The sequence below is a fragment of the Cebus imitator genome, unplaced genomic scaffold, assembly GCF_001604975.1.
Source record: "Cebus imitator isolate Cc_AM_T3 unplaced genomic scaffold, Cebus_imitator-1.0 Scaffold6, whole genome shotgun sequence".
NCBI lineage: Eukaryota > Metazoa > Chordata > Mammalia > Primates > Cebidae > Cebus > Cebus imitator.
In genome coordinates, this window is record NW_016107321.1 from 12,244,846 (window position 1) to 12,271,606 (window position 26,761).

A 26,761-nucleotide genomic window follows, 5' to 3' on the forward strand; every position below is an offset into this window, starting at 1 on the left:
TGCTTTCAAAAGTGGAGAAGTAGAAAGCATGGTACAGGAAAGGGAAGGAGAGAAGTTCAAAATACCTGAAAGTGTAGATTCTGGGTGTATCCGTCTGTTCTCACACTGCTATAAGGACATACATGAGACTGGGTAATTTATAAAGGAAAGAGCTTGAATTGACTCACAGTTCCTCAAGGCTGGGGAGGCCTCAGGAAACTTACAATCATGGCAGAAGTGGAAGCAACCATGTCCTTCTTCACATGGTGGCAGGAAGGAGAAGTGCCAAGCAAAAGGGGAAAAGCCCCTTATAAAACCATCAGATCTTGTGAGATCTCACTATCGCAAGAACAGCATGAGGGTAACTACCCCCATGATTCAATTACCTCCCACCAGCTGGCTTCCTCCCATGACACTTGGGGATTATGGGAACTACAGTTCAAGATGAAATTTGGGTGGGGACACAGTCAAAACATATGAGCGAGAATATGGTGGCAACAAAGGAAACTGAGAATTGGTCAAAGGCCAGTCATTAAAATAGTTTGAACATTATGTTATGGGCAGTGGAAGACATGAAAGATCCTTAGACAGGGTAATAAAATGATCATTCTGACCCTCAACATCTCTCTCTCTCAGAATTGGAAGAGGAACAAGAAAGGTTAGAGATTGAGTGAACTTGCAGTAAGTCAGATGAGAGGTGAGGGCAGCTTGGACTAAAGTAGTGGTGGGAGAGTAGAGAAAAGTCTATAGATTGAAAAGATGTTTAGGAATGGACCTGATAGAACTGAGGAATTAATTAGAATCTTGGAAGAGAAGGAGTCAAGAATGACTTCTAGAGTTCTGACCTGAGCAAATGATTAAGATTACTCACAGATATAAAGAATACAACAGGCTTGGGGGGAAAGCTAGTAAGTTCAGTTTAGATGGAGAAATTAGTTGGTAAAGATGAACCCATTCGATTTGGCAGTTGGGGAGTCACTGGCCGCCATTGGGATTGGTCATGTTATAGTAGAAACTAGACTCTGGTGAGCTGATGAGTCAATGAGAGGTAAGGATGTTAGTACACTTAATATACATTACATGTTCATGAGATAGAGTATTAGCTTGTGCAGAAGATTGGCTTTGGTAAAGCTGTTTTAATAAAGGGTGGTCTTGAGCCTGCACCTCTGTAGGAGGAAACGATCAAGAACTTGTAGAAAGGGAGAGGCTGAAAAAGAAGGCAAGGAATGGTATTCTTCTGAAGGAACAAGGTTCCGGAGGAGGCAGGATGAGAAAAGAAATTAAGACCACAGGCAGAGGGTGCAGGTTTGTTCCAGAGCAGATATCTCCCCTTCTCTGAGACTAGCATTGGGAATAGGAAAGTGGCTGTGGCTGTGCCTAACTTTGAGATAGGCAGAGAGACAAAGACAGAGGTGGCATGGACTTCAATTTGAAGGAGTTCTCACTTAATGACTGCAGATGTCTTAGTGTAACGGCATAGTCCTTGCATTTTTAAGCAAAGAAGTTATGTTAAGATGAATGTATTTTAAATTTTATGGTTAAAAAATGGTTCTTTTCACATTTTAAAATTTAACTTTGAAAATTCCTAAATTTTATGTAAGATTTGTAGGCCGATATAGTTATTTAGTACTTCAGCCACCCAAAGGAACAATCTTTTAAAAAAGCCTTTGTAAAAAGTTAGATTTTTAAATAAGACATGTGTAAGTAATCTTAATATTTATATTGATCATTTTGTATTATCAAATGCTTGGAGTTTCAAATTTTCTCATTTTGCCAAATAGAATGTAATATAATATTTTTATTTAAATATCTTTGATTCAATCTTTATGATATTTGACTGTGAGATAAATAGATTGCTTGTCACTAAATTCTTTGGGCAAAAATAGGTCTCATATAGCCATATTTTAGTGTTTCCATAAATGGAGCATATTTTCAATATGCAATGAGCAGTCCTTTATCCTTCTGACAGCCTTAAATTTGTGGAACCATCAACAGAAGGCACTGAACATTTTAAATACTGTCTCTGGGATGAACTCAGGCATGATAGGAACATTTTTTCACTTTTCAGAAAAACTGCAGAGAAAAATTTATACAACATTATTTAGGTTCCCTATTAATTGCTAGGATTACCATAACAAAGTACCACGTACTGGGTGGCTTAAAGTGAGAAATTTGTTATCTCAGAGTTCCGGAGGCTCAAAGGCCAGGCTCCTTCTAAGTCTCTGGGTAGCTGTATCACTTCAATCTCTGCCTCTCTGTACGTCTGTGTCCAAATTTCCCCAGTGTATGAGGCCACTAGTTCTATTGGATTAGGACCCATGCTAATGACCTCATTTTAACTTGATTATCTCTCTAAAGACTATTTCCAAATAAGGCCACTTTCTTCAGTATTTTGGGGTGTTAACATTTCAACATGTCTCTGGAGGGTAGGCACAATTCAACCTATATCAGATTTTATTAAGAGCACATTTTGTTTCAATACGAAGTTAGATGTATGAGCTCTTTTAAAGGGAAGACTTTGGATTTTCCATGTTTTAAAAACAATCTATGCAAATCATGAATTTAAGTGACACCTCTATAGTTATAAAATATCACTTTACTTGTGGCTTTCATCTTCTTTAGTTGTCTTTCAACCAGCAGTGCTGAAAGATAACATGGAAATGTTCCGAATAGAATTTTACTCCCATCTGTTTCCTTGTACACAGTTTGGTGAGACTATTAATGAACTCAGACAGGAAGATAAAGAGGCAAAGAGGAAAAGATAAATGCAATAATTTACCCCTCAAATAATTTTTTAGTTGTTTTTCTCAAGCTACATTAAGGAGGGGGTTGATGGATCAGCTTGATTTAATCATTTCACAATATATGCACATACCAAAAGATCATCTTGTGTACCATAAATATATACAATTTTTATTTGTCAATTATATCTTAATAAAGCCAGAGAAAAAATAAACCCACTTTAATTTGTTAACCCTAAACATTCTAATGAATTAGTTATTTTCAAATATGCAATGTAAACATTACAAAGGAAAATCCCCATTTCAAAATGAATAGCATTTATTAATTTATTCCTAGAATATATTAGCTTATGGTTTACAAAGATCTAGATCTCACAAAGTTTATGCAGATTAATAAACATTTTGCTAATATTAATCTTTGTCAAAGTTTCTTCTTTAGAAATTATTTATTTAATTAATTAATTTAATTATTTATTTTTGAACTGGAGTCTTGTTCTGTCACCCAGGCTGGAGTTCCGTGGTGTGACCTCGGCTCACTGCAATCTCCTCCTCTCAGGTTCAAGTGGTTCTCCTGTCTCAGCCTCCTGAGTACCTGGGACTACAGATGCCTGCCACCATGCCCAGCTAATTTTTGAATTTTTAGTAGAGACAAGGTTTCACCATGTTGGCCAGGCTGCTCTTGAATTCCTGACCTCAGGTAATCCACCCACCCTCAGCCTCCCAAAATGCTGGGATTACAGGCGTGAGCCACCACACCCAGCCAGAAATATATTTTATTTGTCATAGATTTATTCAATAAATATTTTTAAATGCTGCTTAATAAGCTAGGGAATATTCTAGGCTGAAAATGTAGCAGTGAACAAAACAGAAAAACAAATCTTCTTATTATGAAGCTTATATCCTAATAGGGGAGACAAACAGTAAAGAAGATCAAGAAGCTCTTCTGCTGAACATAGACTGAAGGGAAGCAAGGGCAGGAGGAGGGAGACAAGTTAGAGATTATTGAAGCCATCCAGCCAAGGTATTAGTGACTTGGACAAGATAGTGGCAGTGGAGGTGATGAGAGGTGGTTGGATACTAGAAGAGTTATGAAAATGAAACCGACAAGATTTGTTGATGGATCAGATATTGAGTGTGAGCAAAACAGAGGAGTCAAGGGTCACCACAACTTGTACCAAATAAAACAAATAACTTGGAGAATATGTTTATTTTATACAATATGGTAAAAAAAAACTTTTATTACATTTGAAAATTATTAAGAGCTGAGTTTTCCAAGCAGATTTAAAGCTGAGCTGGAGGGCAGTTAGTGCCTTTGGAATATTTATTGGGAATTAAATTAAATAAGGAAGTGGAAAGGATTATTCTATCTGTTACAGGAAACAAAAAAGGGATGGAAACAATCTTCCCACCTTTGCCAAGCAGAAGTGGAAAATGATCACAATAGTGCTATTACAAAGGAGTGAAAGAGAAGCAGATTACACATACAGTTTTTAAATTACTACACCTTGTTTCTGGAGATATTGGAAATACTCAATTAGATTTTCTGAATTAAATGGCAAAACCTGTTAGACATTAATTTTATTTGACTACTGCCAGTAGTTATAATCATGATTTCCTTGATCTGGTCCAAGGATACCCTGGTATTTTGAGACATATTACTGTGGGGCCTCCTTGCCAACCTTTGGGGAGGTCACTTGCTCCATATCTGCTGGTTAACCTCTCTTCCTTTCCACTCCTCTACATGACTGTTGTTTAACTTGCTGCACCCACCCAGAAGATAATCATCATCACGTGCCAAAACTCCAGAATGATCCTGGGATGGGAATTTTTCTCCATATACTGTCTCTTAGCCTGTGAAATAATTCCTACCTGAAACTTGTATAAACCAGAAGTAGTGGTTTATCCAGTTCTAGAAGTTATGGGTCATTCTGTGCACAGAGATTTCAAGGGTGCGCAGAATGCACATGGAGAACCAAACCTGGCCTTGAGGCCTCCCTACATGCAGTGCAGAAGAAAATTTTGTGACTGTCTCAGGTCATGACTCTTCATCCTGTTCAGCATCCTGACTGTGCACAATAGCGTCTATGCCTCAAATGAAGTCAATAGTTAACTGTAGCATGTGCTGTTCTTCTAGGCATTTTCTGGTTCAGTTTTAATGGTATCACAAGGTACCCAGCAATCACAAAGATTAAGCCATAGGATATGTGTTTAGTATTTTAAAGAAAAATGTTGTCGCTTTTTTATGACAAAATGTTTTGAGAGCTCTTTCTGCAAGAGGAAAAAGCATTTACTAGAAGACTGAAGGTGATTATGGATGACAGCAAATGAGGACCTAGACGGTCCTGGCATGAGACAGGTGATTTTACCATTTTCTTTGTTAAATACTAAATTATTAATATTGAAAATCTACTTTATTAGCTAAATGATATTGGTCACTAGGGATTCTAAGATTGTAGAAGATACGTAGGAAATTTGTACCTCATAAAGTGATGATACACTAGCAATGTTTCAAAGTAGCTTTCTGTTCTTCCACAAAGCAGCCACTATGGAAAAGAGTATGTCAGTTGTTAAAAAAATAAAAAAAGAGTTAACATGTAGTCTAGCAATTCCACTTCTGGGTGTATATCCAAAAGAATTGAAAGCAGGGGATTGAAGAGATACTGATACACTCATGCTCATAGTAGCATTAATCACAATAGCCAGAAAATGGAAACAATCCATCCATCCATTGATGGATGAATGGATACAAAATATGTGGTATATCCATACTATGGAATATAATTCAGACTTTAAAAAGGATGGAATTCTGGCATCTGCTACAACATGGGTGAACCTTGGGGACATTATGCTAAGTGAAATAAGCCAGTAATAAAATGACAGATGCTGTGTGATTCTACTTGTAAGAGGTATCGAGAGTAGTCAACATCACTGTAAAGAAAATAGAATGGTGGTTGCCGGGCGCTGAGGTACAGAGGGAATGGCTAATTGTTGTTTAATGGGTATATATAGTTTCAATTTTGCAAAATGAAAATAGTGTCAGTTGCACAACAATATGCAAATATTTAACACTACTGAACTGTATACTTAAAATAGTTAATGTGGTACATTTTATATTGTGTGCATTTTAGCACATTTAAAAATTTAAAAGTTAAACTACATTCAAAAGGGACATGTCCCAAGATCCCCAGTGGATGCCTGAAACCACAGATGGTACTGAACCTTATTACTGTCCACTAGAACACATTTCTGTTCATGTCTTCTACCCACAAATGTGATGAAATCTTAAGCATTTTTCATCTTAACTAAGCACGTATCGTTTACACTGCTCATAACTTTTCTTAAGGTATGACAGCCAAACTACCATGTCTTTTTTCCCCGTTTTTTACAGTTTCACAGATAAAAGATTTATTCTTACCATGGATCTTAGCAATCTCATATTTGTTTTCATTTGCTTATTGAGAACTTTTATCTTTTCGCTTAAAGGAGGCACTTTACAGCATCTCTTCAGCATGTTCAAATTGCCAGCATCACCACACTTGTACTTTGTGGTCATTATTAAGTAAAATAAGGATAACTTGAGCATAGGTGCTGTGATACCTCGGCAGTTGATCTGATCACCTAGACAACTATGAAGTGACAAGCAGGTGGGTCAGGTAGAGTAGAAAGCATGAATACCCCGGGCAAAGGGATGATTCATGTCCCAGGCAGGATAGAGTGAGACAGCCTAAGATTTCATCACACTTCTCAGAATAGTGTGCAATTTAAAACTTATGAATTGTTTCTTTCTAGGATTTTTTGTGTAATGTTTTCAGACCACAGTTGACCCTTAGGTAACTGAAACTGCACATAAAGAGGGACTATTTTAGTAAAAAAAAAATACAATTAGGTTCTTCTGAAAACACACACTTTTGTTTTACAGAACAAAAAAAATTTACTTTTGGTCACTTATGTGATTGGGAAACACTGACATTTAAATTGTTACACTCAGAATAATGTTTATACACTAAGAATTAGACTCATGTCAGTTGTGCCTCATTTTGTTGCAAGTAAATAAAATTAATTTTAGATGATTTAACTAAGAAGAAAGAGCTGTTGAAAGGATACTATGTGTCTTAACGTATAAGAAGAAAAAGCCAACTGGGCAAGAAAGACTTAACTCAGCAGGCCTGCAGTGCTCAGATTTTGTGTTTCAAAGAAGAGCCTGTCTTTCAGAATGGACCCTGGCTGGCTACTGGGAGGTAATCTCTGAGCCCTTGGAATATTCTCCCCTAAGAGAGGGATTTTCTATGCCTGAGACCTTGAGCCACACCATATTTATAGTGAACTTCAGTTTTTATGTGTACCTGGGGCCTTGGCCATGCTGTACCACCTTGATCAGACCTTTTTATGTTAACAATGTGATTTGGATTAATACTTCTTTAGCTGGGGTTGAAGGTGTGGAGAGGGCTGGCGTCTGAGCAGCTAAGTCACATGGATACTGCTTGCCTATGTTATAGACTCCCCAGTAAAAACCCTGGACGCTAAGACTTGGGCCAGATTCCTTGGTTTAGGACACTTCACATGGGTTGTCACATGTCATTGCTGGGAAAAGTAAGTCCATCCTTATGTGGCTCCACTTGGAAGGGAGAGGTCACTCACCTCTGAAAGCCTGTGCATAGTTTCCCCTGGACTTCATTCCATGTATCTTTCTGCTTTGCTGATTGAAATCTGTATCTTTTTGCTGTAGTAAGCTGTAACCATGAGTACAGCAGCATTTCTAAGTTTTGTGTCCTTCTAGGGAATCATCAAGCCTGCAAGTGTTCTTGGGAACCTCCAACACACTGACTAACACAGTTCTGAGAAAGACAGAGTCAGAATGCCTCTTGGGACTTCAGCAGCATGCCCTGATGAAACTAGTCCCTAGGTCACTGCCAAGGAACAATGTGACCCCAGACATCTTCTGGACCCGACCAGAAAATATGACAGGTGCAGCTCAGGTCACTCATGTAACATAGTAGAGTGTATCACAAATGTAACCATTGGGGGAATCGAGACACAGATGTGACTTGAGCTGGCTTATGTCGATGCCAGTATACATTAGATATGTTAGTACATATGGTGCTTCTGTTATTACTATTTTAGTCTTTCTTAAATCCACATTTGGAAGTTAGTAAAGTTAGTCTTTCTAGTAGAGTAACAGGCACTTCAACTGATCAGTCAATACTTTTTCTACTGATAATAAATAAACATCACATTTATAAGTTTATGTATTATTCAGGAAAAATGAATATTAATGCCATCATTTTTATACTAAGCTTCCCCTCTAACAAGGTGACTCAAAGTGTAAAATCCTGGGCTCAAATCCCAGTCACTTAGTGTCTCTGAGATTCAGATTCCTTGCTTTTAAAGAGAGGGTAGTGTTCCCATAGTTAGTAACTGTGCATATTAAACAAGATAGCAGATGGGAGTCCACATACTAACTCTCAGCACATTTAGATGTTTAACAATATTTCATTCATTTTTCTTCCCTTCCTATTTTATTATATTCTTCCTTTTATTCTTATTAAACACCTGCTAAATTTGAATGTATAAATATCTAAGCCATAGAAATACCTACTAAATGTTGGAATTCATTTATTGTATGTCATCTATACTAGGACTATTTTGTCCTAATTCCTTTATGCACCAACATTTTTCATTTCATACATAATTTTTAAATGTGAGAACTTCTTAAATTTTAATTTCATATTGTATTAGTCCATTTTCACACTGCTATAAAAAATACTTGAGACTGGGTAATTTGTAAAAGAAAGAGGTTTAATTGATTCACAGTTTCACATGGCTGGAGAAGCCTTAGGAAACTTACAATCATGGTAGAAGGCAAGGGAGAAGCAGGCATCTTCTTCACAAGGCAGGTGGGAAGTGAAGTGAGAGTGCAGGAAAAACCTGCCACTTTAAAAACCATCAGATCTTGTGAGACTTCACTCACTATCATGAGAACAGCATGGGGGAAGTCACCCTCATAATCCAGTTCACCTCCCAGCAGGTTCCTCCCTTGGCATGTGGTGTTTATGGGAATTAAATTTGAGATGAGATTTGGGTGGTGGGAACACATAGCCAAACTATATCACACACCAAATAGTTATTTTTGATACAATTTTTTCATCAAATTATTCTCTCAATCTTTTCCACATTAGGAATGTAATTGTTTCTCAGGGCATAAAATTAACATCCAGCATTGCAAACACAGCTATCCTATCATGAATAAAAATATGAAACAGATGGTGCATAAGGGTTAAATACATACTGATACCTATTGACTGGTAAAGAGACACAAGTTATTCACACATACATATATAATGTTAGAGAATGGGTAAGTTTCCCAAAATATAGTAAATGGTCAGTAAAAATTACATCAAAGATGACTAGCTTCCCTACATTTCATAAGGTTCAAGAAGAAACATTTACTTTCCTTTAAGTCCAAAGAGAAAGGGAATGAATCTCATTGCATGTCATCATGGGGGCTCCTGTGAGAAAAATAAAGGGGTAGGAGGATAAATAGAGGACAGCACTTTGTGAGGCCTGCTACACTCATGAGTTAACCGAGGCTATAGCCAGGCAAGGCCAACTCTTCAGCAACAGAGGCCTGTGCATTTGCCCTGAGTTGATAGACTTTTTGAGACTAGGCAACCCTGTGGAGCCAGAACTTTGAGTTTGGATCTGGTTTGAGGAAAGCTTCTAGAAGGATTGGCACAGAAGAAATTACTGCTTTGACTTTTTGTTCACTCCCACCTCCCTCTCCCATCACCCAGTCAGAAGGCCTGCTGTTTGAACCACCTCAGATTCAGCCTGAATATGTCTTGGTTCCATGGAAAAAATGTGCTAAATAGGACTGGGAAGGCCAAAAGAGACTATCATTTCCCCGAACATTGCACAAAAAACAAGAGAGCTTATCACAATTTCCCATTAATAAATAAAGATAATTGTGCTCTTGAAAAGTGCTTGAGAGATTTCTGTCTTTATTTTCCATTAAGTCAAGATGCAATCAATTATCTGCATTTCTAACTATCCCTTTTGACCTTCAGCACCCAAGTCTTACCAAAATCACCATATTGGTGGTATAAATATTTGTACATGTGACAGGGGAAACATTTTAGCTGAAAGATTTTCTATTAAAACATTGTTCCAAAAATTAAATGTGAGGTAGTTATCATAGTAAAGTCCCCCTAGTTGTTTGCTATATATAAATAATACCGTATACAAACTGGAATGACAAAACTTATCCAGTAATTAGTCATTTTTTTCATTCTGGTGTAAATGAAGGTTCTTTATTGGTTTCACACAATATTTACATTCATTCATTCATTTAGCCAGTCAGTCAGTCAGTAAGTCAACCAGCAAGCCAGCAATATATATTAAGTGCCTGCCACATGTTTGACAATGTTTAGGTGAGGTCGCTTACCTGGATTTAAGAGCCATGTATAAGCAGAAAAATTTTGTAAAGAACAAAGGGCTCAGGATTGAGTAGTGAATGGCCACAGTTAGGAAGAAGAGAGGAGAAAGAAAGAGAAAGGCTTATGAACTAGGCAGTCTGGTCACAGAGTTTTGGGTAGGAACAGACCAGAGAGAGAATAGTATCTGAAAACTCCCATGCCGAGGAGCCAGTGGGCTGCTGAACTGTTTAGTTGTCACTGCTGATTGGAAGGCCAATTCCAGGAGCCTTGTGCAGGGAACAGCTGGAGGGAGAAGGAAAGTGTGTGCAGCATGAATAGCAATAGAGGAGAAAAGAGAGGCAGAAGTGAGATAAAAGAACATGTACCCCCAAACCTAAAATGCAATAAAATAAATGGGAAAAAAAAAAAAGAATATGTTCCTCAAAGTGGCAGACACCTGTGTATTTTAAAAATCAGAACAGATGAATGCCTTGGAATCTTTAATATTTCATGAGAAATCCTTGCTTTCCTTACTTTTTGCGTATTTAGGTTAACAATACATGAAAAATTTAATTTCCATTTGCTCACTGAATATATCAAACATTTATGAACTTGTTCCTCATTGTATTGCTTTATTTAAATAACTTGGGTACAAATGGATACTTTGAATGATAGATTGCATTTTTAATGACCATATATAGCTAATACAATAATTTTGATTCTTATTGCACCAAATAGTTTTCTTTGTGATGACTGCGTTTATTCTGATTAATTTTATTTATATGCTTAGAATATAAAGTCACTATTACATTTTTGCTATAGAATTAAGAAGCAGCGTGAATGGTGGAATTTAAAAGAGAATAATCAAAAATGAAAACTTATTTTTGAGCATGCATTTCACAGCATGAGGGCAAAATGTGTTCAGCTGTTCATTTTATAGCAAGAGAAAAATACATTTTAAATTAGAATTGTACCATTCAGACATTATAATTCATGCAGTCATAAGAGAAATATAAAAGCTCTCTATATCAGTTGGTAGAGGAAAAAAGTCACATTTCATCCAAACGTTTGGTGTTAAGTGTCTTACATAGAACATATTATTTTTTAAAGAAAGAAAGACAAGTAAAAATTAGAAATTGAGCATTAGGCCTTTAACAAGATTCAGTAGGAATCAGAAAACTATAGAGTTTGAATTCAGATGATAAATTGAAAACAAATTCTGATTCTGTGATAAATCAGTGAACACCTCCCCTCTTTTGACCATCAACATTGGCATGATGGCTTCTTTACTTTCTCCTGAGCCAAGATAGACACTAATTCAATGTTCGATGAACTCCAGTATATTGAGTATTTTAATAACCTTCATAAAAAAATAAAAAGATGCTCCATGAATTAAAAATAGGCTTTGGCTTATTTTTCCAGCAGTGGTGATGGATTTGCACTATTCGGTCTATACTCTTGTGCTTATGATCTTTTGAGTTCAATGCTGCACCGAAAGAAGGTTTGCTAGATTTATCAGGCTGTAAAACACAGCACAACAGCTAACTAACCAACAGGAGGATTAAAACCTGCAACCTTAGCTATGCCAAGAGTGCTCCTCCAGCAGGCCACTGAGCTATGAGGTTGCTGTGGTGAGAATGTCTGGTAGAAGGACTGCACCTTGTTAAGCCCCAGTAATGTGGCTCGCACAGAGTGAACCTGTGAGGTTGGTCCATGCAGCGCCTGCTCTGCTTTTATGTCCTGCTATAATCTCTCTTATCTTTCAGGTTGCTAGTACCCTCTTTTCCTTCCCTTATCCCACACCATCCTGCCCTTGTCAAAAATTAGTTTCTAGAAAGAAGCTGGTATATACAGTAAGGCTCAAGCACTAAATCTTCTGAGGTTTTTGAATGTTGAGTTTTATCTCCACTGGATTGTTTTTCTTCTCATAGTTATCAAAAGGCAATTGGCAACTATAACCAAAATAAAGAATTAAAGTAAATAAAAATTTCTCTTACAAATTTCACCACCATAAGTAACAAAGGTGAGACAGAGACAGAAAGACAGACAGAGAGAGAAAGAGAGAGAGAGAGAGAGAGAGAGAGAGAGAGAGAGAGAACAGAGAAACAGAGAGGGAAGAGATACTTTCTGCACTTATTCCTCTTTGCTTTTACAGCGGAAACCTCCAATGGTGGTGGATGATCTTTTTGAAGACATGAAAGATGGTGTTAAACTGCTTGCCCTTCTGGAGGTCCTGTCTGGGCAGAAACTGGTAAGAAATTTTTTGTGTGATCATACTTGTCAAATTGTTGCCATTTGGAATTTGGGGACTGCGGGTTTGAGAGTGTTAAGATGTGCTGCCCATCAAAAAGAGTTATTTGTTGTGGTTGGTAGTATACTGGAATCACTTGTCTGCTGGCACTTCTAGGAGCAAGGAATATATTTCCCTTCTTGCATGGTATACAAGAAGGTTAGTTGCAAATTATTGTCTCCCTCACTTTAAGCGTTTGCCTTCAATTTAGAAAGGAATGTTGGTCCATATCTGTGTATTTATATAGTTATTTGTTAAAAATTAAGCTGGAAACCAGTGTGGCACTTTTCATATTCTTGTTGACATCATCCATCATCCATCATTTGTAGCAAGAACAGCCTGTTCAGAGTTGTTTTTATGTGCTGTGGAACCAGCAGAGTGAAAAACAACATTGACAGTGAGCTAGAAAGTGTATATTCTACATTGTCGAATAATAAAATATCTTTCTTGCCTATCTGTTTTTCATTTCAGAGTAGTAGACCAATACGTAGTTTGTAAACATAAATTATTAAAAAATAATGTTTACCATAATTTGGAAAAAAGAAATTCAGGAAATATAATTTTCAGGATGTTGGATAACACACTAGACACAGGAGTCAAAATTGGAAGTCCCTTTTTTCTTTGTCACTTGCATCTTGGCAATAATGATACAATCATTATTACTTGGATAATTGAGTTTTTAAAAGAATGTTTTTCCCTCTTTAAAATTAATTTCCTTTCATTTTGTACAGGGAGCCCTCAAATCGCTTTTGTAAAAGTTGTTTGTTGAAAAACATAAATTGGTAATAATTTTGCATCAATCATTTGGACTCTTAGGTAGCAGATGCTTCTGGCACCCCATGTCCCATCTCAGCTACATCAGTGGTAGACATTGCCACATACTCTGACAGCTTCTTTCTTTAAGCACTGGTAGTATCTCTCTGGCTTTCTGCCTCAGGGCTTTTATCAAAGGCACAAGTTGCACAGAGCCGCTCTGAAGTGTTGGGGAGTTAGTGGAAACAAAGGACCCTCAACCAATGGACATGGGAGTCTATGAATAAATGCTTCACCCTAAACTTTTTAGGGTAATTCTGAGACAAGCAGTTCTGAGGCATATTGTACACATGCCTTATACAATTCCCCATAGGGTCACCAGTGGGATTGAATTCCAGTTGCCAATAGGGGTAACCCTCAATAGTACATCCTTTGTTAGCTTTTCCTCCTTCCCTGTCTCACACTCTATACATCTTCATTCTTGCTACCTGGGATCACCTCCCCAGCAAGCTACATGTGCCCAAGTGCTTGTCTCAAGCTCTGCTTTGGAGAAAGTCAAGCTAGACATATGTGAACAGGCAATTTGTAATGTATATAGGCATATGCATGAGCTAAAGAAACTAGATAAGCATTAGGAGGTGGGAGTCATTTGATTGAAATATATACTCCCTTGATTACCTGAAATAACTGGCCATTGAGATATATCCTCCTGAATTAAGCTATTTTTTCTTTTTGAGATGGAGTTTTGCTCTTGTTGCACAGGCTGGAGTGCAGTGGCACCATCTTGACTCAGTACAACCTCCACCCCTCAGGTTCAAGTGATTCTTCTGCTTCAGCCTCCCGAGTAGCTGGGATTACAGACATGCACCACCATGCCCAGCTAATTTTGTATTTTTAGTAGAGACAGGGTTTCACCATGTTGGACAGGCTGGTTTCTAACTCCTGACCTCAAGTGATCCAGCCGTCTTGGCCTCCATGTGAATAATCATATAGATATTCAAGAAGTTTATGTGTCATTCTAAGTGTCATTATAATTCAGACATTATACTTGATGGTACCATACAGTATACAGAAATCTTGATGGGAATTTAACTGCCAGGCTAAATTATTCTAGAAAAAGATTATATTTTTGACGTGACAATTCTACTTCTGTTTTAAGTGCCCTACTCATTCAGACATAGTTAGAATTATGGGATCTTAAAGCATTCTCATTTAACAGATAGGGAAACTGATGAATAGAATGGCAGTTTATGATTTAACCTTTATTATGTATTTGTATTGAATTCCTCAAGAGTCTGAATTACATAAAATAAAATCATTCCAAAATTATGAATATGCTGTGGCAAAGGTTATTTAAATTTTATACATGTATGTATTATGATTCAGGACCACACTAAGATGAAGAGAAGCATTGACAAGGATGAGCATCCTAGGCATTCTTTTAGAGCTTTTCAAAGGGATAATATGAGCAAGAGTGTTTCCATTAAGTACAGGGTTCTAAGTAAGCTTCTATTGCATAATTTCAGAATTCCTGAATAATGTTCACATAGATTTTGTCACAGTTTGCATAGATTCTGGATCTGATCGTGATCATCTGAGAAATGTGGCCAAATGGCTTAGCATCCTTTCTATTTCCAGCATCTTAGGATAATAGTGGAATTTCAATATCCTAGTACCCTTTAATAGCCCATTGTGACTCCCTCCTCTATGACTATTTAGGGTATTAGGGAATTATGAAAAATTAAAAGTATTATTATTAGATTTTTCTACATCCCTGGAATATTATTTGTGAAACATTTATTCTTTGAATGGATCAATAATTATGTAGCTAAAATTGCACATAAACATAGGAAAACTAAATTTAACATTGTACTTGAGTTTTTTAAGAATGTGAGGAATTATTATTGAAACATTAGAAACAGTAGAAGCAATATGAATAGACATTAAGGACTGCAGAGAAACTTCTTTCATATCTATTTTGCTAACCTTCTCTACAGTATTTTTGTAAAAGACTCTTGAATATTTTGCCTTTCAAGAGAAGGGTAATAATCCATTTAGAAATGAATGATGGACTTAGAAAAAATTATTGAGTGCCAAACTTACCTGTATGTTCACCAGGTGACTCTGTTAGTCATTGATCATATATTTAGAGTAGAACTCAATTCTCCCATGGTTATTTGTTTTTGTCCAATAATCACTCAGCTAACATTTCTGGAGTCCCTATTATGGATAAGGCACTATCTTATACCCTCTAAGAAAAAGAGATAAATGGGATATGATCAGTGCCTTCAAAGAGATTATAGCCTAATAGGAATAATAATTGTGTTATAATAGGTTAAGTTGTGTAAAAATAGATGCAAATATGTAGTGGAACAATACAATAAATGCTTGTATCTTTCTCACTTAGCCAGGATACAGCTGAAGCAGAAAAGTAGAGAGAAAGTATTTGTCCTGCTAGGGACATCAGATCTTACAGTGAAGCTGTATCACTTTAGACAGCGTGGTCTTGGTACAGAGATGAGCATATTTACAAATACCATTGAGTCCAGAAACAAGCCAAGGCATTAATGGAAGCTTAGTACGTGTCAAAGGCAGATGTCATATATAGGAGTGCAGAGTGGGGAACTGTTCAATAAATTGAACAGCTCAAAAGAAACCTTACAAGCCAGAAGGAATTGGGGTCCTATCACTAGCCTCCTGAAACAGAATAATTGTCAAAGGAGCTCTAAATCTTGAAATAGAAGGTTGATATGTACCTCTTGAAAGCATAAAACTTATAGGGTATGTAAAATAATAACATAACTAATAAAGTATCAAGGTTACAATTAACATGATGACTGGAACACAACCTCTCATCTCAATATTAACAGTGAACATAAATGGCCTATATGCTTCACTTAAAAGATACAGATTGGCAGAACGGATAGCAAAATGACAAACCAAAATATTTGCTTCTTCAACAGACTTATCTAACACATAAATATTTATATGAACTCCAGATAAATGAGTGGCAAATAATATTTCATGCAAATGAAAACCAAAAGGGAGCAGGAGTAGCTATTCTTATATCAGTTAAAACAGATTTTAAAGAAATAACAGTAAAAAAAAGACAGAGAAGATCGTTAGGGAATGAAAAAAGGACAATTTAAACAAGAAGATATTACAATTCTAAATATATATATGTGTGTAACTCTGGAGCTTCCAGATTCATAAAACAGTTACTGTTAGACCTAAGAAATTTGATGGACAGCAACAAAATAATTGTAGGGAACTTCAACACTTCACTGATATTACTAGACAGATCATTGAGGTAGAAAGTCAACAAAGAAACAGTGGATTTAAACTATACTCAGAACAAATGTACCTAACAGGTGTTTACAGAACACTCGACCCAAGAACTACAGAATATACATCCTTCTCATTAGCACATGCAACATTGTCTAAGATAGACCATATAGTAAGTCACAAAACAATTCTCAATAAATTTTAAAAAGTCAAAATTATATCAAGTATCTTCTCAGACCGCAGTGAAATGAAACTAGAAATCAACTCCAAAAAGAACCCCCAAAACTATAAAAACACACGAAAGTTAAACAATATGCTGCTGAATGATTTTTGAATTAACAATGAATTCAAGATGGAAATTTAAAAATAATTTGAAATGAATGGTAACAGTGACTCAAGTTATCAAAACCTCTAGGATACAGCAAAAGCAGTGCTAAAAGGAAAATTTATAGTGCTAAATTCCTATATCAAAAACTCTGAAAAATCGCAAATTGACAAACTAACATCATCTAGTTCTCAACGAAATACAGAAGCCAGAACAAACCAAATCCAGAGCTAGTAGGAGAAAATAAATAACAAAGATCTGAGCTGAACTAAATGAAACTGAAACAAATTAACAAAAAATACAAAAGATTAATGAAAAAAACTTTGGTCTTTACAAAGATAAACAAAGCTGATAGACCATTTGCTAGATTGACCAAGAAGAGAAAGATTTAAATGAGCTCAATTAGAAATGATAATGGAGACATTTCAACCAATACCACAGAAATACAAAAGGTAACTGGAGACTACTATCAACACCTCTATGCATACAAAATAGAAAATCTATAGAAAATAGATAAATTTCTGGAAACACAAAACTCTCCTAGGTTAAATCAGGATGAAATAGAAACCCTGAACAGACCAAAAACAAGTAGTGAAAAATTGAATCAGGAATAGAAAAATTGCTAACAGAAAACCCCCAGGGCCAGATGGATTCACAGCTGAATTCTACCAGACATTCAAAGAAGAATTGGTTTTAATCCTACTGAAACTATTCCAAAAGATTAAGAAAGAGGGACTCCTCTCCAACTCATTCTAAGAAGCCAGTGGCAACCTGATACAAAAACTAGGAAATGACATAACAAAAAAGTAAACTGCAGATCAATATCCCTGATGAACATAGATGCAAAGATCCTCAACAAAATACTGGCAAGCTTAATCTAACAGCATGTCAAAAGATAATATACCATAATCAAGTGGGTTTCATCCCAGGGATGCAGTAATGGTTTAACATATGCAAGTCAATAAATGTGACACATCATATAAACAGGATTAAAAACAAAAACTGTATGGGCATTCAAAAGCATTTGATAAAATCTGGCATCTCTTAATGATTAAAAAAAAAAAAACTAGGCATAGAAGGGACATATTTCAAAATGATAGAAGCCATATATGACAAACCCATAGCCAACATCATACCGAATGGGGAAAAGTTGAAAACATTCCCCTTGAGAACTGGAACAAGACAAGGATGCTCACTTTTATCACTTCTTTTTAACCTATTACTGGAAGTCCTAGTCAGAGCGATCAGGCAAGAAAATGAAATAAGGGGCATCCATATTGGAAAAGAGGAAGTCAAACTATGGCTGTTTGCTGATGATATGATAACTAGAAAACCCTAAAGATTCTTCTAAAATTTTTAGATTTTATAAACAATCAGTAAAGTCTCATGTCACAAAATCAATGTACACAAGTCAGTAACACTCCTATATACCAACAGCAACCAAAATGAGAATAAAATTAGTAATTCAATTTCTTTTATAATAGATGCAAAAAAATGTCTAGGAATATACTTAACCAAGGAGATGAAAGATCTCTCTGCAAGAACTACAAAACAATGCTGAAAGAGATCATAGATGACAAATAAATGGAAACACATTTCATATTCATGGATTGGAAGAATCAATATTGTGAAAATGATCATACTGTCCAAAGAAATCTACAGATTCAATGCAATTCCTATCAAAATACCAACGTCATTTTTCACAGAATTAGAAAAAACAATTCTAAAATTTACATGGAACCAAAAAGACCCCAACTAGCCAAAGCAATCCTAAGCAGAAAGAACAAGCTGAGGCATCATATTATCTGACTTCAAATTATACTACAAAGATATAGTTACCAAAGCTGCATGATACTGGTATAAAAGTAGACACATAGACCAGTGGGACAGAATAGATGACTCTGAAATAAAACCAAATGCTTATGATCAAATGATCTTTGACAAAGCATACAAAAACATAAATTAGAGAAAGGGCATTCTATTTAATAAATGGTGCTGGGAAAACTGGATAGTTAACATATAGAAGAATGAAACTGGACCCCTATACAAACTGGACCCTTATACAAAAATCAACTCAGGATGGATCAAATACTTAAATCTAAGACCTGAAACCATATAAATTCTGGGGTGGGGGGGGGAAACTAGAAAAAATCTAGACATTGGCCTAGGCAAATAATTTTTGACTAAGACCCTAAAAGCAAATGCAACGAAAATAAAAATAAATAGACCTAATTAAACTAAAAGGTTTCTGCACAGCAAAAGAAATTATTATCAGAGAAAACAGACCACCCATAGAATGGGAGAAAATATTTGCAAACTATGCATCTGACAAAGGACTAATATTCAGAATCTACAAGGAACTCAAACAAATCAGCAAGGAAAAAGACAAGTAATATAATCAAAAAGTGGGCAAATGACATGAATAGACAGTTCTCAAAACAAGATACAGATGACTAACACACATGAAAAAATGTACAACATGATGAATCAGGGAAATGCAAATTAAAACCACAATGAGATATCGCCTTACCCCTGCAAGAATGGCCTTATTAAAAAGCCAAAAAACAATATATGTTGGCATGGAAGCAGTGTAAAGGGAACGTTTATACACTGCTGCTAGGAATGCAAATTAATGCAATCTCTATGGAAAAATGGTGTGATTTCTTAAAGAACTAAAAGTAGATCTACCATTTGATACAGGAATTCCACTACTGGGTGTCTACGCAAAGGAAAAGAAGTCATTATTTCAAAGACACCTGCACATGGATGTTTATTGCAGCACAGTTAACAATTGCAAAGATGTGGAACTACATTAAGTGGCCTCTGACCAATGAGTGGATAAAGAAAATGTGATATACGTACACCATGGAATAGTACTCAGTCATAAAAAAAAAGAATGAAATAATGTCTTTTGCAGCAATTTGGATGGAGCTGGAGGCCATTATTCTAAGCGAAGTAATTAAGGAATGAAAACTAAAAAATGTATATTCTCATTTATAAGTGGGAGCTAAGTTATGGGTACATGAAGGCATACAGAATGGTATAATGGACTCTGGAGACTCGGAAGAATGAGGATAAGAGAGGAGTGAAGGATCAAAAACTAAATATTGAGTACAATGTACACTACTTGGGTGACAGGTTTACTAAAATCTGAGACTTTGCCACTATGTTATTCATTCGTGTAACCAAAAACCAATTGTACCCTAAAAGTTATTGAAATTAAAAAAAAAAAAACAGAACAGGAAATAAAGTTCATTCTAACAGAAAAAGGTAAAATTGAATTCTTTTCTCATGGCCTATACAAAAATTAAATCTACATTAATTAAGGACCTACTGGCAGTAACACTTTAAACTCTTAGTAGAAACCATAGGGTGAATATCTTTTAGACATAGGGATAGGAAAACAGTTATTCAATAAGACACAAAAAATATTGACAATAAAAGATTGCAATATTTAATATTTTAAAATTAAGAATATCTTAAAAATTAAAAACCTTTTTAAAAGCTGTCAGAAGTTAACAAACTTGTTGAAGTTATTCACAGTTCACGCTGTAAAAGGATTAAATCAAGAATATATAAAATACATCTTAAAAACAATATGGGTGCAAACAACCCAAAGGAATACCTAGGCAACAGATATGAAAAGGCATTTTACAGAGGAAATAACATATCACCAATGAACAGAGGAAAAGATGTCCGCATCACTGCTGATCAAGGAAATGCAAATGGAGACTGGAATGAAAAACAGTACACACACGTTTTACATACATTCAATTGAAAAAATATATGTTTAAAGTATCTGTCAAAATCAAATGTTGGAGAGGATACAGATTAACAGTATTATTTTTGCAATGCTGATCAGAGTAAAAAGTAATGCAATCATTTTAGGATAGTTTGGTATTACTTTATAAATTCAAAAGTCACATTCTCTTCGACTCAGCAATTCTATTCTTGGGTATATGTCCAAGAGAAACTATGCTTGTACAAAAGGTGAGAAGTACAAGAATAATTTATCAACATATCAAAATAGCAATAATCTGGAAATGACACATTCATATCAGGAGAATAAAGAAATAGCACATTATATAGCATATGAAATGAATTAAATACAGTGAAAGGCAATGATACGATGAATCTTAGCAATATAATGTTATGTGGAAAAGTAAGTCTCACAAGATTAATGCAGTAATGCTCTTGATATAAAATTAAAAACTAAGCATTCTTTTTAAGAAAGCCTGTGAAATAAATTAATCTCTATAAAAAGGCAAACACTGGACTGGAGTTCGTGTGATGGGTGTCCTTGGTGTAGTCAGGCAGGAGGATGGGATCAATGGTGGTCGTATTTTGTGATGTGGCTTTCATACTTAGTTGCGGGCCCTGACTTTGCTTTAGGTGGTAGGTTCTGGGTGTGTTTTACATTATAAAAAATAATTAACTAATAAACTAAATAAGTGAGCTGTGCCCAGATCAATAGAGACTGTCATGTCTAACAGAGGTCTCAGTAAAAAATAAGTAAAAATTTAAAAACATATCTTCTATTGCTTGAACCCAGGAGACGTAGGTTGTGGTGAGCTAAGATTGCGCCATTGCACTTCAGCCTGGGTAACAAGAGCGAAACTCCATCTCAAAAAACAAACAAACTAACAAACAAACAACAACAACAACAAAAAAAAAATATATATATATATATATATATATATATACACACACACACACATATATATCTTCTATTTATCTTTGTTTGAAAATCATATCATAAAAATTATTACCTGGCACACTATTAATTGGAAATTAAAAGATACTTGGTTTTCAGTTTTAATGGGAGATCATTTAGAGTTGTAGGGTCTTCTCATTTAAAGAGAGCAGTTTACCAGCTATGCAACCTTACAGCACACTTCCTGTAAATGTAAAGGAAGCTTATAATATCCACTTCACTGAAATTTTTTGTTTTCAAATTAACAGTGTAATGCTGAGAAAGTACACAATAAATTTTGGTAACTTAAACATAGGTAACTTGGAATATCCATGTACCAGAACACACTATTTAATTTTCACAATCCTATTTCTTAACTACGGTTTATGTGCCCCCATGTATTTTTGTCATACAAATCAAGAAATACTACTATTAATATTAGTGTCTTTGCATGTTTGGATGACTGAAAAAAAATGGTGAGTGACCAATAATATTTTTCATATACACATTTGCTAACTTATAGGAGTGATAGTCTCAGTAGACATAGGAGTTTTGTGATAATATCAGTAGATAATATGGGAGTTTTGTGCATTTCTGCTCTTAGAAGACTAAAGGCAAATGCACTAACAAATAATCTGAGAATGAATGCTCTTGTTGAGTAAATTAGTGTATCTTCAGAGTGCCATGGGGTAACACCCCTTTATGTATTTTCTAATCTTTATAGAAAGTGAGCAATATTGATTGCTTTTGAATATTCTTCAATTATATTTTTAATCCATTTAAGTAGATCTTATAACTAACATCCTAAGGTGTGCATTTTGTCTTATTTCTTTCTTTTCCCCCTCTTTTTACAGCCTTGTGAACAAGGACGCCGGATGAAGCGAATCCATGCTGTGGCTAACATCGGCACGGCACTCAAGTTCCTTGAAGGAAGAAAGGTAAGAGAGAAACAAAAACAAAACACTTAAGGAAAAAAGTATGGGCATACTTATGTTTTCAGTATTGGCTGTGGGGTCAAAACACTACATGTAATCTATACAGCATAGATATACAATATTATTATATTATAAAATAACCTTAGATGTGTGGAAAAGTTGCAAAAAAAGAGATTTCATTTCTACTGTTCATTTCAGCTTTTAGTGTTAAGAACTTACATAACCATAGTACAATTATCAAAGTAAGGAAGTTAAAATTGGGATGATAGTATTAACTAAAGCATAGATATTAGTCCAAGTTCATTAATGCTCCCTCTATTGTCTGTGTCTGACCCAGGATCCACTCTAGAATCACACCTTGCATTTAGTTGTGTCTTCCATTCTATGACAGGTCTTCATTCTTTCCTTGTCTTTCATGACCTTGACACTTTTGATAACTGCTGGTCAGTTATTTTGCATCATGTCTCTCAATTTCATTTTGTATAATGTTTTCTCATGATTAGGCTGAGTTTATACATTTTTGGGAAAAATCCCAAAGAAGCATTGTTATATTCTTCTCAGTGCATCATATTAGTAAATATAGGATGCTGATATGTCTTATTACTGGTGACCTTCACTTTGAATACTTGGTAATGTGGTGTCTGCTGTGTTTTCCTATGGTAAAGTCACTGTTTTTCCCTTTATAGTTGGGAAATAACTTGGAAGAGATTATTGAGACTATGCTAATTTTCTGCTTTTCCTCAAACTTTTGCTCATTGATTTTAGCAAAAGTTTCAATAATTATTTCGGTGCTGCTTGTCTAATGGTGAATTTTATCTCCCTCATTCCTTCTATATTTATTAATTGAAATTGTTCTGTAAGAAAAAGATGTCCTCCCCCACAATTTACTTATTTATTCAGTTATTTATTTCAGTATAGACACATGTATATTTATTTTGTTCTATAGTTAAAATCCATCATTATAATATTTGTTATTACTTTGTAACTTAAATTGTTCTAGCTTTGACCACTAAGAGCTCCTTCAGGCTAGCTCCTGAACCTTTTTGACATAGACTCATAATTTTTCAAGCAGTTTTTTATTTGCTAAAACTATAAATATTCTAGGTTTATCTTTTATTTTCCCTTTCCCAATCCTGGAATCAACCACTTCTCTAAAGAGGCTTTGTTTCTTTTAATGATGAATGGTATTTAGAAACCAAGATCTCAATTCCACGTATCTCATTGTTACTGGGGCATCATTGCTCCTAGCCCCTCTCAGCAAATAGATTAGAAAATGTGTATGTTTATTAACCCATATATATACACGTATCTGTGCTCCTCTCTCTCCCTCTTTGTCTCTCTCTCTCTCTCTCTCTCACTCTCTGTCTGTCTCTATATGTGTGTGCATGTATATATACAAATACATATGTAGCTTCTTGTGTGTGTCTGTATGTGTATAAAACATTAGTTCAAACTAATACCTCTGATTCGAGTTAAACACTGCAAGTTTTATTCTAGCCATATGTTCTTATTTGTTTCTGCTTTCTCTGATAATGAGAAGCCGTACTCTCATCTATAATATATTTACTTATTTTTTCAACCCTCGTGTATTAGTCCATTCTCACATTGCTATAAAGAAATACCCAAGACTGGGTAATTTATAAAGAAACGAGGATTAATCAGCTCATGGTCCTGCAGGCTGCTCAGGAAGCATAGTTCTGGCATCAGTTTCTGGGGAGGCCTCAGGAAGCTTACAGTCATAGTGGAAGGTGAAGGAGGAGCAGGCACGTCACAAGGCCAGAACAGGGGCAAGAGAGCAAGTGGAGAGGTGCTGCACACTTTTACACAACCAGATCTTATAAGAACTCACTCACTATTGTGTGAAGAGTACCAAGATGGATGGTGCTAAACTATTCGTAAGAAATCTGCCCTCATGATCCAATCACTTCCCACAGGATTCACCTTTAACATTGGGGATCACATTTCAATATAAGATTTGAGTGGGAACATGTCTACAAACTGTATCACCTGGTGTACATACCTGGTATGCCACTAACCCATGCCCTTGTGAGAAACAGATTTACAAACCAGAGAACAGGATTTGTGTATAGTTTTTGTGTCTTTAGCATTATGGTATCCAGTCAGAAGTCTATTTTTGAAATGTACTTAGGTTAGTTCTATTCTTCCCATCCTCTTCAGTGAGATTGTGTCATCATTTGTCATAGAGATAGACTTATTTGTTGCTGTTTGTGTTCAATTTTGTGCCCCACCCCCATCCTGGTCAGTTTTATTATTTGTTTTGAAGTGTGGGACATCACTATGGTTTGAAGATAATGAACATTATACTTAAAGAAGTCCAGTCTCCGCCTCCAAATCCTACTACTCCATTCTCATTCCCTGCCTTTAACTGCATTTCCCACCTTTAGGTAACCAGTCTCTCTAGTTTCTGACATACATTTTGCATTTTTCCACAAATAAGATGTGTTTTCATATATCCCCTTCTTTGTTACATGAAGGATCGCATACCATAGATGGATTTTACTTTTTTCACTTATCAATATATCCTGGAAATCACCCTACATCAGTTCACAGTGATTTCTCTACTCATTTTTACAGTTATAGCACCCCATTGCCTAGAGGGGCCATAGTTTAGGCACATCTAGGCAATGGGGCCCTATAATTGTGTAGTTATTCAACTACTCTCTTATGAATGGGAATTGGGTTGTTTCTAGTATTTTTTAAACACAAAAAATGATGCAGTTAATAATTATGTGCATAAGTGCTTCCATATAATTGGAGGTGTATCTTGTAGGTAAATTTCTAGAAGCGTGGTTGCTAAGTCAAAAGGTAAATGCACATGTAATTTTGGAAATATTGCCATATTTCCCTACAAAAGGGTGGCACCAATCCTCTTACATTTAGCGTTTTCTAACTTGTGGGAATTTAGGAAGTCTGTGTTTGGTAATACCAAAACTAGTTTTATAAGTGGAGAGCCAGATACTTTCTGAAAAATAGACCCATTCAGTTATTTCCTTCTCAGTTTATATCCACTGAATTAATTCAATTACTTTACAAATATATAATTGACGACTTTCTATAAGACAGAAACTCTAGAAAATAGAAATTTAGGGAAAACTTAGATCTAGCTTTTAAATAGTTTACATTATTGATAAGTTGGGAATGCAATGAATCAGTATACATTTCAGCCAGTTGTGCAAACTTCATGCCCAAGAAAGATTCCAGGCATTAGTATAGTGTGGAAAACCATTTTGGCTACTTATGCAACATCAGACAGTGTTTTCAGATCACACTAATCTCATTCTTATTGAAGGGTTTCTCTTGTATCTGCTGAATGAAGCCTTGTTAAACAGGATAGTTAGAATTTTTCAGGACCAGGCACAGTGGCTCACACCTATAATACCAACACTTTAGGAGGGCAGGCAGGTAAATGACTTGAGCCCCCGAGTTTGAGACCAGCCTGGGAAACATGGTGAGACCTTGTCTCTAAAAAAAACCAAAACAAAATCAGCCAGATGTGGTGGCACATGCCTATGGTCCCAGCTACTCGAGAGGCTGAGGAGGGAGGATCTCTTGAGCCTGGGAGGTTGAGGCTACAGTGAGCTGTGATTGCACCACTGCACGCCAGCCTGAGTGACAGAGCAAGACTCTGTCTCTAAAAATAAATAAATAAATAAATAATAAAGATAGAGATTTTCAGGTCACTCATTCTCCCATTTCAGCTGTATGATAACAGTCATACTTTATTCTGAGTTCTATTGATTGGCTGGAATGCAAAAGCAAAAATTCCTCTTATTAACTTGTAAGCCTTGGAGAAAACTTTAGCAGCGTAACCTATGAAAGGCATTGTTTATAAAGACTTGTTTTTTCAATGTCCATTTTCACAGAACAACCCAAAGTTATTTTTTTAAAAAAGTTTAAATATATTTTCTAAGCTTAGAAAGTATTTTCTTGAGTCTCAGAACAAAATGACAGAATTTCTCTTTTTTCCCACAAATCTCTTAATTTTTTTTAAAGTCACCCCCTCTCCATATCCCCCTGAAACATGGTTTTTGGCCACACGCTCTTGCACTTCTGTATCCCATGGCCTCACAAAATGTTTGGCTCTGGGAAGTAATGAGTTTTTGAAGGTATTTTGGTGCCCTCCCACTTATTATTTTAGCTTTCTTCTTTACAAGTTAAGACTTATGTCTCAATCATATTTTTAGAAATTTGTCTTTGATCTTTGTACTGACTTTGTCTTCCATTTGGAATATTTTTCTTTTGATGACAATATATTTATTTAGCCCTTATATTCTTATTTAGGTTGACTTAAGGAATAATGAAAATATTTCTCATTTTACTGGGGAAG

General features: G+C 35.6%; 1 protein-coding gene across 15 annotated transcripts in view; it reads left to right on the forward strand.

Moving 5' to 3' along the window:
• SYNE1 (spectrin repeat containing nuclear envelope protein 1) overlaps window positions 1-26,761 on the forward strand; it is a 529,474-nt gene that overhangs the window by 102,742 nt on the left and 399,971 nt on the right. For all 15 annotated transcript variants that reach the window (XM_017537464.2, XM_037742153.1, XM_037742143.1 and 12 more), the window contains exons 4-5: window positions 12,288-12,383; window positions 22,333-22,416. In XM_017537464.2, coding sequence (XP_017392953.1) covers window positions 12,288-12,383; window positions 22,333-22,416 — 180 coding nt within the window. The remainder of the gene's footprint in view (window positions 1-12,287; window positions 12,384-22,332; window positions 22,417-26,761) is intronic.